Source organism: Salmo trutta, chromosome 24 (assembly GCF_901001165.1).
Source record: "Salmo trutta chromosome 24, fSalTru1.1, whole genome shotgun sequence".
NCBI lineage: Eukaryota > Metazoa > Chordata > Actinopteri > Salmoniformes > Salmonidae > Salmo > Salmo trutta.
Genome location: NC_042980.1, coordinates 35,720,324 through 35,735,861, shown reverse-complemented (window position 1 = coordinate 35,735,861; position 15,538 = coordinate 35,720,324). Strand labels below are relative to the sequence as shown.

Below are 15,538 nucleotides of genomic sequence, written 5' to 3'. Positions count from 1 at the left end.
ACAAAAAGGGCCAATTGCAATTGTCTCAGAAGAGGGCAGCACAGCTGGCCCTTGGATGTACACAGAGAGCTAATATTAATAATATGCATGTCAATCTCTCCTGGCTCAAAGTGAAGGAGAGATTGACTTCATCACTACTTGTATTTATGAGAGGTATTGACATGTTGAATGCACCGTGCTGTCTGTTTGAACTACTGGCACACAGCTCAGACACCCATGCATACCCCACAAGACATGCCACAAGAGGTCTCTTCACAGTCCCGAAGTCCTGAACAGACTATGGGAGGCGCACAGTGCTACATAGAGCCATGACAACATGGAACTCTTATTCCACATCAAGTAACTGATGCAAGCAGTAAAATTTGATTTAAAAAACAGATAAAAATACACCTTATGCAACAGCGGGGACTGTGAAGTAACACACACATAGGCACAGACACATACGATAACATACGCACTATACACACATGTACACATGGATTTTGTACTATGTGGTAGTGGTGGAGAAGGGGCCTGAGGGCACACAGTGTGTTGTTAAATCTGTGAATGTATTGTAATGTTTTTAAAATTGTATAAACGACCTTCATTTTGATAGACCCCAGGAAGAGTAGCTGAATGGGGATCCATAATAAATACAAATAGAAACAGACAGACACACACAGATGCAGACACAGACAGACAGACAGACACACACACACACACACACACACACACACACACACACACACACACACACACACACAGACAGACAGACAGACACACACAGACATACACACACACTCACACACACACACACACACACCTCATAGCACACAAACCTCATTAACACGTGTGTGTGTGTGTGTGTGTGTGTGTGTGTGTGTGTGTAGCCGGACGGAGCGGAGAGCGTGGCTAGTTTCCGCTCCAGCGACAGCGTGTTTGACAAGATGTCCGACACCATCACCGGGCATGGCCGGACAGGGTCTGATACCGCCCCACCCACCATTGCTGTCTCCAGGGCCTCCGTGTCATCAGGTATCGTCATGATAACACACTCTTCACACCTCCAACATGTGTGTATCTGAACACTTATAGAGACTGGATTCTCTCTGTTTCACACCTCCAACATGTGTGTATCTGAACACTTATAGAGACTGGATTCTCTCTGTTTCACACCTCCAACATGTGTGTATCTGAACACATTACAGAGAGAGACAGGATTCTCTCTGTTTCACAGAGCCCAGACAAAGTTACTTAGTTTGAATCTGACAGGGAAGAAGATTAAGCATTTAATAAAATAGCTTTTAGGGTGATGTTTCAGAACTTTGGAAGTGTTCTATTAGACTGGGTGCGTGGGAGGATGTGTTAGGAAGTGTTCTATTAGACTGGGTGCATGTGTTAGGAAGTGTTCTATTAGACTGGGTGTGTGGGTTAGGAAGTGTTCTATTAGACTGGGTGCATGTGTTAGGAAGTGTTCTATTAGATTGGATGCGTGGGAGCATGTGTTAGGAAGTGTTCTATTAGACTGAGTGCGTGGGTTAGGAAGTGTTCTATTAGACTGGGTGCATGTCTTAGGAAGTGTTCTATTAGACTGGGTGCATGTGTTAGGAAGTGTTCTATTAGACTGTGTGTGTGGGTTAGGAAGTGTTCTATTAGACTGGGTGTGTGGGTTAGGAAGTGTTCTGTTAGACTGGGTGTGTGGGTTAGGAAGTGTTCTGTTAGACTGGGTGTGTGGGTTAGGAAGTGTTCTGTTAGACTGGATGTGTGGGTTAGGAAGTGTTCTATTAGACTGAGTGCGTGGGTTAGGAAGTGTTCTATTAGACTGGGTGTGTGGGTTAGGAAGTGTTCTATTAGACTGAGTGTGTGGGTTAGGAAGTGTTCTATTAGACTGAGTGCGTGGGTTAGGAAGTGTTCTATTAGACTGGGTGTATGGGTGCATGTGTTAGGTAGTGTTCTATTAGACTGGGTGCGTGGGAGCATGTGTTAGGAAGTGTTCTATTAGACTGGGTGCATGTGTTAGGAAGTGTTCTATTAGACTGAGTGTGTGGGTTAGGAAGTGTTCTATTAGACTGGGTGTGTGGGTTAGGAAGTGTTCTGTTAGACTGGGTGTGTGGGTTAGGAAGTGTTCTATTAGACTGGGTGCATGTCTTAGGAAGTGTTCTATTAGACTGAGTGTGTGGGTTAGGAAGTGTTCTATTAGACTGGGTGTGTGGGTTAGGAAGTGTTCTGTTAGACTGGGTGTGTGGGTTAGGAAGTGTTCTATTAGACTGGGTGCATGTGTTAGGAAGTGTTCTATTAGACTGAGTGTGTGGGTTAGGAAGTGTTCTATTAGACTGGGTGCATGTCTTAGGAAGTGTTCTATTAGACTGGGTGTGTGGGTTAGGAAGTGTTCTGTTAGACTGGGTGTGTGGGTTAGGAAGTGTTCTATTAGACTGAGTGTGTGGGTTAGGAAGTGTTCTATTAGACTGAGTGCGTGGGTTAGGAAGTGTTCTATTAGACTGGGTGTATGGGAGCATGTATTAGGAAGTGTTCTATTAGACTGAGTGTATGGGTGCATGTGTTAGGAAGTGTTCTATTAGACTGGGTGTGTGGGTTAGGAAGTGTTCTATTAGACTGAGTGCGTGGGTTAGGAAGTGTTCTATTAGACTGAGTGTGTGGGTTAGGAAGTGTTCTGTTAGACTGGGTGTGTGGGTTAGGAAGTGTTCTATTAGACTGGGTATGTGGGTTAGGAAGTGTTCTGTTAGACTGGGTGTGTGGGTTAGGAAGTGTTCTGTTAGACTGAGTGCGTGGGTTAGGAAGTGTTCTATTAGATTGGATGCGTGGGAGAATGTGTTAGGAAGTGTTCTATTAGACTGGGTGTGTGGGTTAGGAAGTTTTCTATTAGACTGGGTATGTGGGTTAGGAAGTGTTCTGTTAGACTGAGTGCGTGGGTTAGGAAGTGTTCTATTAGATTGGATGCGTGGGAGAATGTGTTAGGAAGTGTTCTATTAGACTGGGTGTGTGGGTTAGGAAGTGTTCTATTAGACTGGGTATGTGGGTTAGGAAGTGTTCTGTTAGACTGAGTGCGTGGGTTAGGAAGTGTTCTATTAGATTGGATGCGTGGGAGAATGTGTTAGGAAGTGTTCTATTAGACTGGGTGTGTGGGTTAGGAAGTGTTCTATTAGACTGAGTGCGTGGGTTAGGAAGTGTTCTATTAGACTGAGTGCGTGGGTTAGGAAGTGTTCTGTTAGACTGAGTGTGTGGGAGCATGTGTTAGGAAGTGTTCTGTTAGACTGGGTGTGTGGGTTAGGAAGTGTTCTATTAGACTGAGTGTGTGGGTTAGGTAGTGTTCTATTAGACTGAGTGCGTGGGTTAGGAAGTGTTCTATTAGACTGGGTGCATGTGTTAGGAAGTGTTCTGTTAGACTGGGTGTGTGGGTTAGGAAGTGTTCTGTTAGACTGGGTGTGTGGGTTAGGTAGTGTTCTATTAGACTGAGTGTGTGGGTTAGGAAGTGTTCTGTTAGACTGGGTGCGTGGGTTAGGAAGTGTTCTATTAGACTGGGTGCGTGGGTTAGGAAGTGTTCTATTAGACTGGGTGCATGTGTTAGGTAGTGTTCTATTAGACTGGGTGTATGGGTGCGTGTGTTAGGTAGTGTTCTATTAGACTGGGTGCATGTGTTAGGAAGTGTTCTATTAGACTGGGTGCGTGGGTTAGGAAGTGTTCTATTAGATTGGATGCGTGGGAGAATGTGTTAGGAAGTGTTCTATTAGACTGGGTGTGTGGGTTAGGAAGTGTTCTATTAGACTGAGTGCGTGGGTTAGGAAGTGTTCTATTAGACTGAGTGCGTGGGTTAGGAAGTGTTCTGTTAGACTGAGTGTGTGGGAGCATGTGTTAGGAAGTGTTCTGTTAGACTGGGTGTGTGGGTTAGGAAGTGTTCTATTAGACTGAGTGTGTGGGAGCATGTGTTAGGAAGTGTTCTATTAGACTGGGTGTGTGGGTTAGGAAGTGTTCTGTTAGACTGAGTGCATGTGTTAGGAAGTGTTCTGTTAGACTGGGTGTGTGGGTTAGGTAGTGTTCTATTAGACTGGGTGCGTGGGAGCATGTGTTAGGTAGTGTTCTATTAGACTGGGTGCACTTTGTAAGAATGAAGTTTACACGTTAAACTGTCACTAAAACTGCCAAGGGCATAAGTTATTACAGCTCCTATGTTACTCTCTCCCTCCCTCCCACCCTGTTATCTCTCTCTCTGTCTCTCTGTCTCTCTGTCTCTCTGTCTCTCTGTCTCTCTCTCTCTCTCTCTCTCTCTCTCAATTTAAGGGGCTTTATTGGCATGCCAAAGCAAGTGAAATAGATAATAAACAAAAGTAAACTATCAAAAATGTACAGTAAATAAACATAAATATAGGTTGTATTTACAATGGAGTTTGTTCTTCACTGGTTGTCCTTTTCTTGTGGCAACAGGTCACAAATCTTGCTGCTGTGATGGCACACTGTGGTATTTCACCCAGTAGATATGGGAGCTTATCAACATTTGATTTGTTTTTGAATTCTTTGTGTGGTCTGTGTAATCTGTGAGAAATATGTGTCTCTAAGGAGGTTAGGAAGTGCAGCTCAGTTTCCATTTCATTTTGTGGGCAGTGTGCACGTAACCTGTCTTCTCTGGAGAGCCAGGTCTGCCGTCGGCGGCTTTTCTCAATAGCAAGTCTATGCTCATTGAATCTGTAGATTCATTGAATCAAAGATTTCCCTAATTTTGGGTCAGTCACAGTGGTCAGGTATTCTGCCACTGTGTACTCTCTGTTTAGGACCAAATAGCATTCTAGTTTTCTCTGTTTTTTTGTTAATTCTTTCCAATGTGTCAAGTAATTATCTTTTTGTTTTCTCATGATTTGGTTGTGTCTAATTATGTTGCTGTCCTGGGGCTCTGTGAGGTCTGTTTGTGTTTGTGAGCAGAGCCCCAGGACCAGCTTGCTTGGGGGGGGGGCTGTTCTCCAGGTTAATTTCTCTGTAGGTGATGGCCTTGTTATGGAAGGTTTGGGAATGGCTTCCGTTTAGGTGGTTGTAGAATTTAACTGCTCTTTTCTGGATTTTGATAATTAGCGGGTATCGGCCTAATTCTGCTCTACATGCATTATTTGGTGTTTTACATTGTACACAGAGAATCTGTTTTGCAGAATTCTGCATGCAGTCTCAATTTGGTGTTTGTCCCATTTTGTGAATTCTTGGTTGGTGAGAGGACCCCAGACCTCACAACCATGAATTGCAATGGGTTCTATAATTGATTCAAGTATTTTTTGCCAGATCCTAATTGGTATGTCAAATGTTATGTTCCTTTTGATGGCATAGAAATCCCTAGATGGAATTTGTATTCATGGTCCTGGCAACTGGACCTTTTTTGGAACACTATTGTTTTTGTGTTACTGAGATTTACTGTCAGGGCCCAGGTCTGACAGAAACTGTGCAGAAGATCTAGGTGATGCTGTAGGCCTTGGTTGGTGACAGATGCACCAGATCATCAGCAAACAGTAGACATTTAACTTCAGATTCCTTTAGGGTGAGGCTGGGTGCTGCAGACTGTTCTAGTGCCCTTGCGAATTCGTTGGTATATATGTTGAAGAGGGTGGGGGTTAAGCTGCATCCCTGTCTCACCCCCCGGTGCTGTGGAAAGAAATCTGTCATACGATCATTTGGTAAAAAGCCAATATGACATTTGCTCAGTACATTGTTTTCACTGAGGAAATGTACAAGTCTGATGTTAATGATAATGCAGAGGATTTTCCCAAGGTTGCTGTTGACACAAATTCCCCGGTAGTTATTGGGGTCAAATTTGTCTCCACTTTTGTGGATTGGGGAGATCAGTCCTTGGTTCCAAATATTGGCGAAGACGCCAGAGCTGAGGATGATGTTAAAGAGTTTAAGTATAGCCAATTGGAATTTGTGGTTTGTATATTTTATCATTTCATTTCATTTCAACCCCACAGGCCTTTTTGGGTTGGAGGGTTTGTATTTTGTCCTGTAGTTCATTCAATGTAATTAGAGAATCCAGTGGGTTCTGGTAGTCTTTAATAGTTGATTCTAAGATTTGTATTTGATCATGTATATGTTTTTACTGTTTGTTCATTGTTATAGAGCCAAAAAGATTGGAGAAGTGGTTTACCCATACATCTCCGTTTTGGATAGATAATTCTTCGTGTTATTTGTTTAGTGTTTTCCAATTTTCCCAGAAGTGGTTTGATTCTATGGATTCTTCAAATACATTCAGCTGATTTCTGACGTGCTGTTCCTTCTTTTTCTGTAGTGTATTTCTGTATTGTTTTAGTGATTCACCATAGTGAAGGCTCAGGTTTTCTGGGTCTCTATGTTTTAGGTTGGATAGGTTTCTCAATTTCTTTCTTAGGCTTTTGCATTCTTTATCAAACCATTTGTCATTGTTGTTTTCTTAGGTTGTCTGCTTGAAATTTTTAGATTTGATAGGAAAGCTGAGAGGTCAAATATACTGTTTAGGTTTTCTACTGCCAAGGTTACACCTTCACTATTAGAGGAAATTGTCTAGAAGGGATTGAATTTGTTGTTGCCTAATTGTTTTTTGGTATATTTCCACACTATCTTCCTTCCATCTATAGCATTTCTTAATATTATTCAGTTCCTTTGGCTTTGATGCCTCATGATTGAGTATAGCTCTGTTCAAGTAGAGTGTGATTTTGCTGAGATCTGATAGGGGTGTCAGTGGACTGATTGTGAATGCTCTAAGATACTCTGGGTTGAGGTCAGTGATAAAGTAGTCTACATTACTTCTGCCAAGAGATGAGCTATAGGTGTACCTACCATAGGAGTCCCCTCAAAGCCTACCATTGACTAGGTACATACCCAGCGTCCGACAGAGCTGCAGAAAAAAGAACGTTTTTGTTGGTTATGTTGTCGTAGTTGTGTCTAGGGGGTTATATGGAGGAGGGAATGCTGTCACCTCCAGGAAGGTGTTTGTCCCATTGTGTGCTGAGGGTGTCAGGTTCTTGTCCATTTAGGTCACCACAGACTAGTACATGTCCATGAGCCTGGAAATTGTTGATGGAGAAGCTGTCATCGTTAAAGTATGGGGATTCTATTGGGGGGGATATAGCACACAGAAGGACATTTTTCTCTGTTAAGATCATTTCCTTATTCATTTCTAGCCAGATGTAAAATGTTCCTGTTTTGACTAATTTAATAGAGTGGGTTAGGTCTGCTCTATACCAAATAAGCATAACCCCACTGGTTCCCTGTTTCACACCTGGTAGTTTGGTGGATGGGACTACCAGCTCTCTGGAACCTAGAGGACAACCAGTGGGTCCGTCTCCTTTATACCACCCACTTGGTAGTGTGGTGGATGGGACTACCAGCTCTCTGGAACCTAGAGGGCAACCAGTGGGTCCGTCTCCTTTATACCATGTTTCATAGTGTCTAGTGTTGTTTTTGTGTGGTTTAGGCCCGGACCATCACAGTAGGTGTGAGCAGATCATGATACATACTTCTTAGATTGCAGTATGGGGCTTGGGCAGGTATAATAGTGGGGGTTGGGCCTGTTGCTCTGCTCACGGCCTGGGCATATGTCCTGCTGTCATGTTGAGGTCCTTGCCGCAGGGGCGGGGGGCATGGGGTGGGTAGAAGGGGCATAGTTCTGATATGGGGGGGCCTATATAGGGTGTGACCAGGGTTTGCTTGGGTCTTAGCTGGTTGTGGTGTGGCTGGTGATGCTGTGGTCTGGGTGTAGGTCCTCTTGGCGTGTGTTCTCTCGGTGCAGGTCCTTCTGGAGGGGTCTTACAGTTCTGGGAGGGTGTCTCGCTGGTCTGGGTGGGGTGTCCATTGCTCTGTTGCTTCTTTGTGATGTGCTGTGGCTACGGTTGAGGGTGACGTCCTTCACTGTCCTGGCAAAAGTTGGGATTGCTGCCTTGTAGAGGTGGACCTGGTCATAAAGGCTGTTCAAGTCCAGGGTAGAGTGGTGGGTCAGGTAGACATTAGGTTTTGAGACAAAGTCCTGGGAAATGCTTTCATTCACCCGCTGTATGGTGGCTGGGTGGAAGTATTTTTGTGGTAGCAGGGTGGAGACAACCACTTGTGCATTGGGGAAAGTGGAAGAAGCTTTATCAGTGACTCCTTTGAGTGCTGTTGCCACCCTTTCCATCTGGGCCCTTTGGTCATTTGTGCCCGTGTGAATTATGATGTGGCTGGGGGACTCGAGTCTGTCCTCTGACAACAGCTCCAGGGCATGCCTAGTGTTTGGGCACCAGAGTTTAGCCACTTTGCGTTTGTGAAAAAGTTTATCCTCTTGAATGTATTTGCCATTTGAGTCAATGAGGAGCACAATCTCTGGCTTTTGTGTGTCCTCAGTGGATGTGGGGGGGTTGTCAGGAGAGCTATCAGGGGAGCTGACAGGAGGGCTGTTAGGAGGGGGTTGGGTCTGTTGGGTTGGTGGGTCCTGTGTTGTCTGTCTCATTGTGGTGTTGTGGTCCGGGTCTGAGGTGGGCTGTTCTGCTGGCTTCTCTGAGGGAAGTGTCCTGCTCTCTGTTACACCTCAGCTTTCTGACCTCGTCCTTCTGTGCCATGTGTACCTCTTTAAGTTCTCTCACCTCAGTCCATATAACAGCCAGCTCTGTCAAAAAGCCGTCCATCTCCACCTTCTGCCCTCCGGGTCTTGTTGGGGGGGTTGTTGTTGTGCTGGTCTGTTTTGTGGGTTTGTTCTGTCTGGATTGTGTGGACTAGCTCTCTGAGCTCCACCATGTCTCTCTCCAGCTCTGTGAATTTATCCCTCTCTCTCTCTCTATTTATTTATCTCTCTCTCTTCCTCACTCTTTCTTTCTTACTCTCACTCTAGACCTCTCTTGATCTCTCTCCTACACTCACATACTCCCCTGTTCTTGTTCCTCTTCTACTCTTTCTCTTTCTTTCTCCACTCAAACACTTTTCTCATCTTCCCCTGGTAGCAGCTGGCTGTTGTAGCAGCATATGGTGCTCTGTCACATGATAGCATTTCATAACAACTCTAATTAGTGTCATTAGGCATAGCTGTGAAATAACTGAAAATAACAGTCTTTATGTGTGGCTGTGGGGAGGGAATAACTTGTCACTTCCTCCTCTCATCTCTCTCTCTCTCTCTCCCTCTCTCTCTGTAGATCGTAGTCGTTCAGAGGTGGACCTGTCTGTTCCTGGTTCTGCGAGTGATGAGGCCCTCAGTCTGAGGAGCCGCTCTGTTCCTGGGCTCAATGACACGGTACACACACACACACACCTCTTGTCCACCTCCACACACCACACACCTTACCCCGGAATAAGTCAACATATTTTGTGTCCATCTCTATGGCAACATAACCATGATCTTTGATCCATACAGATATTGCACAGTACAGTGGACTTCCTCTAAGTTATTAAAACCCCCAAACTACTTTTTAAGTGAGAATAGGCATTGGTCTGAAGCCAAAAAAGAAAGGAAATTCACAAGCACCACAATGCCTATTCCACCCATGCTCTACCAAGGTTTTCCAGCACACAGCTTTTACCTACTACAGTATGTTGGTATTTTACTATGTGTAGGCAGGATGCTTAGGATTCAAACCTTCTCAAACAGCCTCATTCATACTCTTCAGAGGGATAATGGACTTTACAGTATCCTGCTATTAAAATTATGTATACCAGTATTTTACCCTTGTGCCCCTTGTGCAGCCCCCAGATTACATTTTACTTTTGCATGGCAATGCTGTCAGTTGAGTCTGGTAAATTGATGCTAGCATGCATAACTGAGGTTCAGTTTAAATGTGCGTTATGGGTTCAACCAATTACTAAATGAGGTTCATAACTAGCTTAGTTTCTTAACAAAACAATTTGTTTTCTCTGCTATGGTTGGTGTGGTCTTGGTTATTCTTCGAAGGAAACATAGCGTAGCTAATTGCAGTGTTTGTTCTGTCTGAAAACTAGCTCAAAAACAAATTTACAGCAAGAGAGGCGTTGCTACATTCATCCTTTTTCCATCATTTTATCAAGCGAATTAAGAAGGAATATCGATGTCATTTTTAACAATGTAGGCTAAGAAGCAAAATTCGGTTTTCCAGAAAAATAATGATTCTTGTGAGTTTAAGAATATGTCACAAGAGAAAAGATAAATCACCCTTATTAAACTCTCCAGATCATTTGCCATCAATGGATGCCGATTTAACTTCTTTTGACTGCTATGATTAAGCAATAAGGCCAGAGGAGGTGTAATGAATGGCCAATATACCACGGTTAAGGGCTGTTCTTAGGTCATAGCCCTTAGCCGTGGTATATTGGCCATATACCATAAACCCCGGAGGTGCCTTATTGCTATTATAAACGGGTTACTAACATAATTAGAACAGTAAAAAGTATGTTTTTGTCATACCCCTAATACACGTCTGATGGCTTTCAACCAATCAGCATTCAGGGCTCAAACCACCCAGTTTATAATTGTAAATAGATCTTGTTTGCGCATGTACATCACTATAGATAAATCCGACTGGAGAGTGATGAAAGTTGGACAGAGGATCTCAAAATCTCTGCTCAAGAAACACTTGGATGAACTTCAAAAATTGAATGTTATGCTATTTTCGGACAATTGTGTCGTTATTATGTGCCAGATGCTAACACTATAAACTGTTATAAATGGCCTATTTTCAAGATTGACTTGTTATTTCAATAGGCATAGGCTACTTACTAAATTCTGTTTTTTTAAAAATTGCAATGAAACTTTGCTAAGCTAGATGCAGGTGGCCTATAGCCCAGGGTTACTCAACTACTATTTGAGAAGGTCCAGTGACACAAATTTCCTAGGTGGCAAAGGTCCGGATGGATATCGTCCTTTATCAACACTGTGGTACAGCGTAGTAACAAAGCTAGTAGTCTACGACTTAGGAAACATTTTGTTATATAACATTTAAATTAAATACATTAAATTAGACTAATAACTACAATTAATTACTACTTTTCAATGTAAGAATGTGCAATATTACATCAACATTGCTGAAGAATGAAAGTGGTTGCATAATTGTCTATCTAAAAAGTTCACCGTTGTACATGGACCTTGAATTAAACAATACATTTTTAACAAATAAAGTGCATGTTTTCTGGAGAACGAAGGAGAGTTGAACAAAAATAAAAATCTGAATGCACAGAATGTCAGTGTTGGCCGTGCAATATTCATGTAGAAGTCACTCTGGGCATTGCCCTTGCATCAATGAGAGAAATGACACTTTATGTCTACTGCCAATGGTTTGAACTTTGGCACAAATGGTGTGAGAGAAACTCTGAGACATTAGTGCAGGTGTTCATTGGTAAGCCTGGTGCGGTATTTGTTTTTAATAAAGTTCATTGTGGAGAAGGCTGTATTCACAGCTGTATGTGGAGCCACACATTGACAGGGTGTATAGTGCCAGTTTCGTGAGAACAGGGACAGCAGCTGAAGGCACCATCTTTCCCCAGAAAGTGACAGGGTCACAATCACCGGCTTGCTCCTTCAAAGCCACATTTTCTTGCAGCTCAATCAACACATGTTTTGGGTGATGCAACATCTACCCATATGAAGATCTGTTTTGCTTCTTTTGACAACTTTGTCACTTTTGTGACCAAGAAGGGGTTCTGGACGAGCAGCAGCAGTTCTCTTCCAACCGTGAAGTCATCAAAGCAAGCCTTGAAGTTATCCATCAGCTTCTGGATGAAATCAACATGATTGGGAACATCTTTGTCTCCCTGCGTTTGCACCATAAGATTGGGGAAGTGGACAAGTTCTCTCTGAAGATCATTCTTGAAAATCTACAATTTCTTCTGGAAAGCCTGGACTGCTGTTATCATATCACACCATGTGTTGTCCTGTCCCTGCAGCTTAACATTCAGTTGATTAAGGTGTGATATAATGTCTGTCAAAAATGCAACTGTTTCCATCTTCTCCTCATCTTCCAAAAACTCAGAAAACTGAGTTGTCTTGTACCTCTTTTGCTCTGATAAGAAAGCTTTGATTTCCTCCTGAATGGCCCAAAAGCGTTCCAAAACCATGCCTTTGCTGTGCCATCTGACATTGTTGTGCAGTAGTAAGTCATCAAAACTGGCATTGACCTCTGTCAGAATGCCTCGTAGCAGGAGGTGTTGTAGGGATGATGTTGCTCTCAAAAAGTTTTCAGTTTCGTCATCGTTGTCATGACCTCAGAATACTATTTTCCCAGACTGGCACACAGGACAGATTGATGGATGATGCAGTGATATTATGTCAGGTCAGGGTGGTCGTCTTTCAAACGTGCAACCAGACCCCTCCCAGATCTATCCCCCTTTTTGTCAGCATCCCGTTGATGGCCTCATGGATATCCTCTCCCCATGTGTGTGCTTCTAGATCTGTTAACAACAGCTCCTTGCAGAATTCCTTCTTTGTTTCGTTATAAAATCTGACAAACACCAGACGCTGGGCATTATCAGTGTGATCTGTTGGTTCATCCACAGCTAAAGAAAAGCATGGTGCATTCTGAATGGGCTTATCCAGGCTGTATCACATCTGGCCGTGATTGGGAGTCCCACAGGGCGGCACACAATTGGCCCAGCGTTGTCCGGCTTTGGCCATCATTGTAAATAAGAATTTGTTCTTAACTGACTTGCCTAGTTAAATAAAGGTTAAATAAAAAAAAATACATTTAAAAATGTCAAAATAAGGTTGAGTTAAATCTTCAGCTAATATTTCAGTTGTCCTCATTGTTGTGGAATGTGACAGTGGGATCTGTTTGATCTTTTCCCTCAGCTCATCTTTTTGTTTACCTTCAAGCAAGGCGTCAGCAACTTCACACAAAAAAGTATTTTTGTGTTTTCCAAAACCCAAGCTATCCTCAGTGAACACTCCATTGCATGTCGTTGGGCTCTCACTGAATAGACAAGGACTTTGGTGGACCTCTCATAGTGGTGGACCTCTCATATTGGTGGACCTCTCATAGTGGTGGACCTCTCATATTGGTGGACCTCTCATATTGGTGGACCTCTCATAGTGGTGGACCTCTCATATTGGTGGACCTCTCATAGTGGTGGATCTCTCATAGTGGTGGACCTCTCATATTGGTGGACCTCTCATAGTGGTGGACCTCTCATAGTGGTGGTCCTCTCATATTGGTGGACCTCTCATAGTGGTGGATCTCTCATAGTGGTGCACCTCTCATAGTGGTGCACCTCTCATAGTGGTGGACCTCTCATATTGGTGGACCTCTCATATTGGTGGACCTCTCATAGTGGTGGACCTCTCATATTGGTGGGCCTCTCATATTGGTGGGCCTCTCATATTGGTGGACCTCTCATAGTGGTGGACCTCTCATATTGGTGGACCTCTCATAGTGGTGGACCTTTCATATTGGTGGACCTCTCATATTGGTGGACCTCTCATAGTGGTGGACCTCTCATATTGACATTTGAGTTGGTTAATCTTGTTTGATCTCACCTATGTGTTCAGGGGATCCGTCTGATCTAATTTACTATGCCTGATGTCATAATGCCGTTTAACATTGGCACTTTTCACGAGAGCTACGGACTCGCTGCATATCAGGCACATTGGTTTTGTGCTAGTTGCGGGGAGAATTAATATATACTGTTCCGTCCACTCGTCTTTAAATATATGGTTTTCAGAGTCAACTTTTCTTTTTTTTAAACAAACCATATTAACAAAGATACTGGTAACTAAGCTCCTTCTATCTGTGATAGTAACAGTTGAACCGCGGTCAAATGTTTCTGTTTCTTTCTGCCTGCTTGTCCCAGGGTTCTGCAGAGGATATTTGGATTGATGTAAATGGGCGTCTTGTATTTGCATATAACCATGCAATTGGATTAGACGGGGCACTAGTAGAGGTGGGTGTTGCTTCTAGAGAGAGCGAGAAAGAGAGGTTGCTGAGTTAAAGAGGCTACTGCACCCGGTAGATTTTTTAAGGCTGTTTAAAAATAGTTTATTGACTTTTATATATAACAAAATGCAATGTTGTCCAGATTGACCCTTCTCTGGATCCGGGTCCAGACCACGGTTGGCAGTTGAGTTTGTCTGCAATAGCCCCTGATAGGCCAACATGCCAACATCTTATTTCAGGGAAAAGTCCACAATAAAACTGACATTAAATGTGGAGAATGATACATTTGTGATAGAGCTGTGACCATGATCACAATTTATAACTTCCAATTTAATTAACTAAACTTGGCCATTAATAATTGCATAATAACACAAGGCTACAACAGTAAACTGAGTTATAGGCTATTTATGAAATCAGTTTGCCAGCTCCAGGTAGGCTACACTAGTGGCACAAATTGATTTGCAAGGACTCCAGTGATATCTTAATTTCAATATATATTTATTGTATCAAATGGAAGGCTACAGTAGCCTGCAATGGCATACAATTAATGGCCTACTTGATGACCAACTGATGCAAATGTAGCCTATCATTCTCCACATTTCATGTCATTTTCATTGTGGTCTTTTTCCCCATAACACAAGCACGCGAGGAAGTTCCATAATATCCATTTCAAATTTCCACTCACACAGCTCTCCAAACCCTAGAACTGAGCACGAGTCAAACCCTTTGCTTGATCCATAAGAACAGTTGACATTAGAATGCAGGTTACTTTAAACCACCTCTGAGTGAATTTATCTAAAGACCTATAGTGCACCTAAAGGAGTTTTCCAATGCTTTGTCTGTTCTATCAGTTCTAGATGGTTAATATGTTTTGTCTCCATAATGACCAATCTAAATGGCCTGGTAAAAAGTTGTCATGATGTGTGCGCATGCTGCTCTGTCTCCTTGACTCTGTTCTATCAGTTCTAGATGGCTAATACGCACTCAGTCAGTAACAGCCTGTTCACGGCCTGATAGTCAGCAGCAGCAGGTCACGTTGAAATACACACTACTGTTCCAAAAAAATTATCCATTAAAGTAACATCAAATTGATCCGAAATACAGTGTAGACAGTGTTAATGTTGTAAATGGCTATTGTAGCTAGAAACAGCTGATTTTTTATGGAATATCTACTTAGGCGTAGAGGCCCATTATCAGCAACCATCACTTCTTTGTTCCAATGACACGTTGTGTTAGCTAATCCAAGTTTATCATTTTAAAAGGCTAATTGATCATTAGAAAACCCTTTTGCAAGTATGTTAGGACAGCTGAAAACTGTTGTTCTGATTAAATAAGCTATAAAACTGGCCTTCTTTAGACTAGGTGAGTATCTGGAGCGTCAGCAAATGGGCTTTTCTTTCAAAAACAAGGACATTTCTAAGTGACCCCAAACTTTTGAACGGTAGTGTATATACAGTATGAGTCAAAGGTTTGGACACACCTACTCATTCAAGGGTTTTTCTTTATTTTGTACTATTTTCTACATTGTAGGATAATAGTGAAGACATCAAAACTATGAAATAACACATGGAATCATGTAGTAACCAAAAAATTGTTAAACAAATCAAAATATATTTTATATTTCAGATTCTTCAAAGTAGACACCCTTTGCCTTGATGACAGATTTGCACACTCTTGGCATTCTCTTAACCAGCTTCATGAGGAATGCTTTTCAAATGAAGGAGTTCCCACATATG

At 42.7% G+C, this 15,538-nt stretch overlaps 1 protein-coding gene across 4 annotated transcripts in view; it reads left to right on the top strand.

Moving 5' to 3' along the window:
- LOC115161203 (synaptotagmin-like protein 5) overlaps positions 1-15,538 on the top strand; it is a 104,964-nt gene that overhangs the window by 71,787 nt on the left and 17,639 nt on the right. For all 4 annotated transcript variants that reach the window (XM_029711987.1, XM_029711985.1, XM_029711988.1 and 1 more), the window contains exons 7-8: positions 870-1,014; positions 9,105-9,202. In XM_029711987.1, coding sequence (XP_029567847.1) covers positions 870-1,014; positions 9,105-9,202 — 243 coding nt within the window. The remainder of the gene's footprint in view (positions 1-869; positions 1,015-9,104; positions 9,203-15,538) is intronic.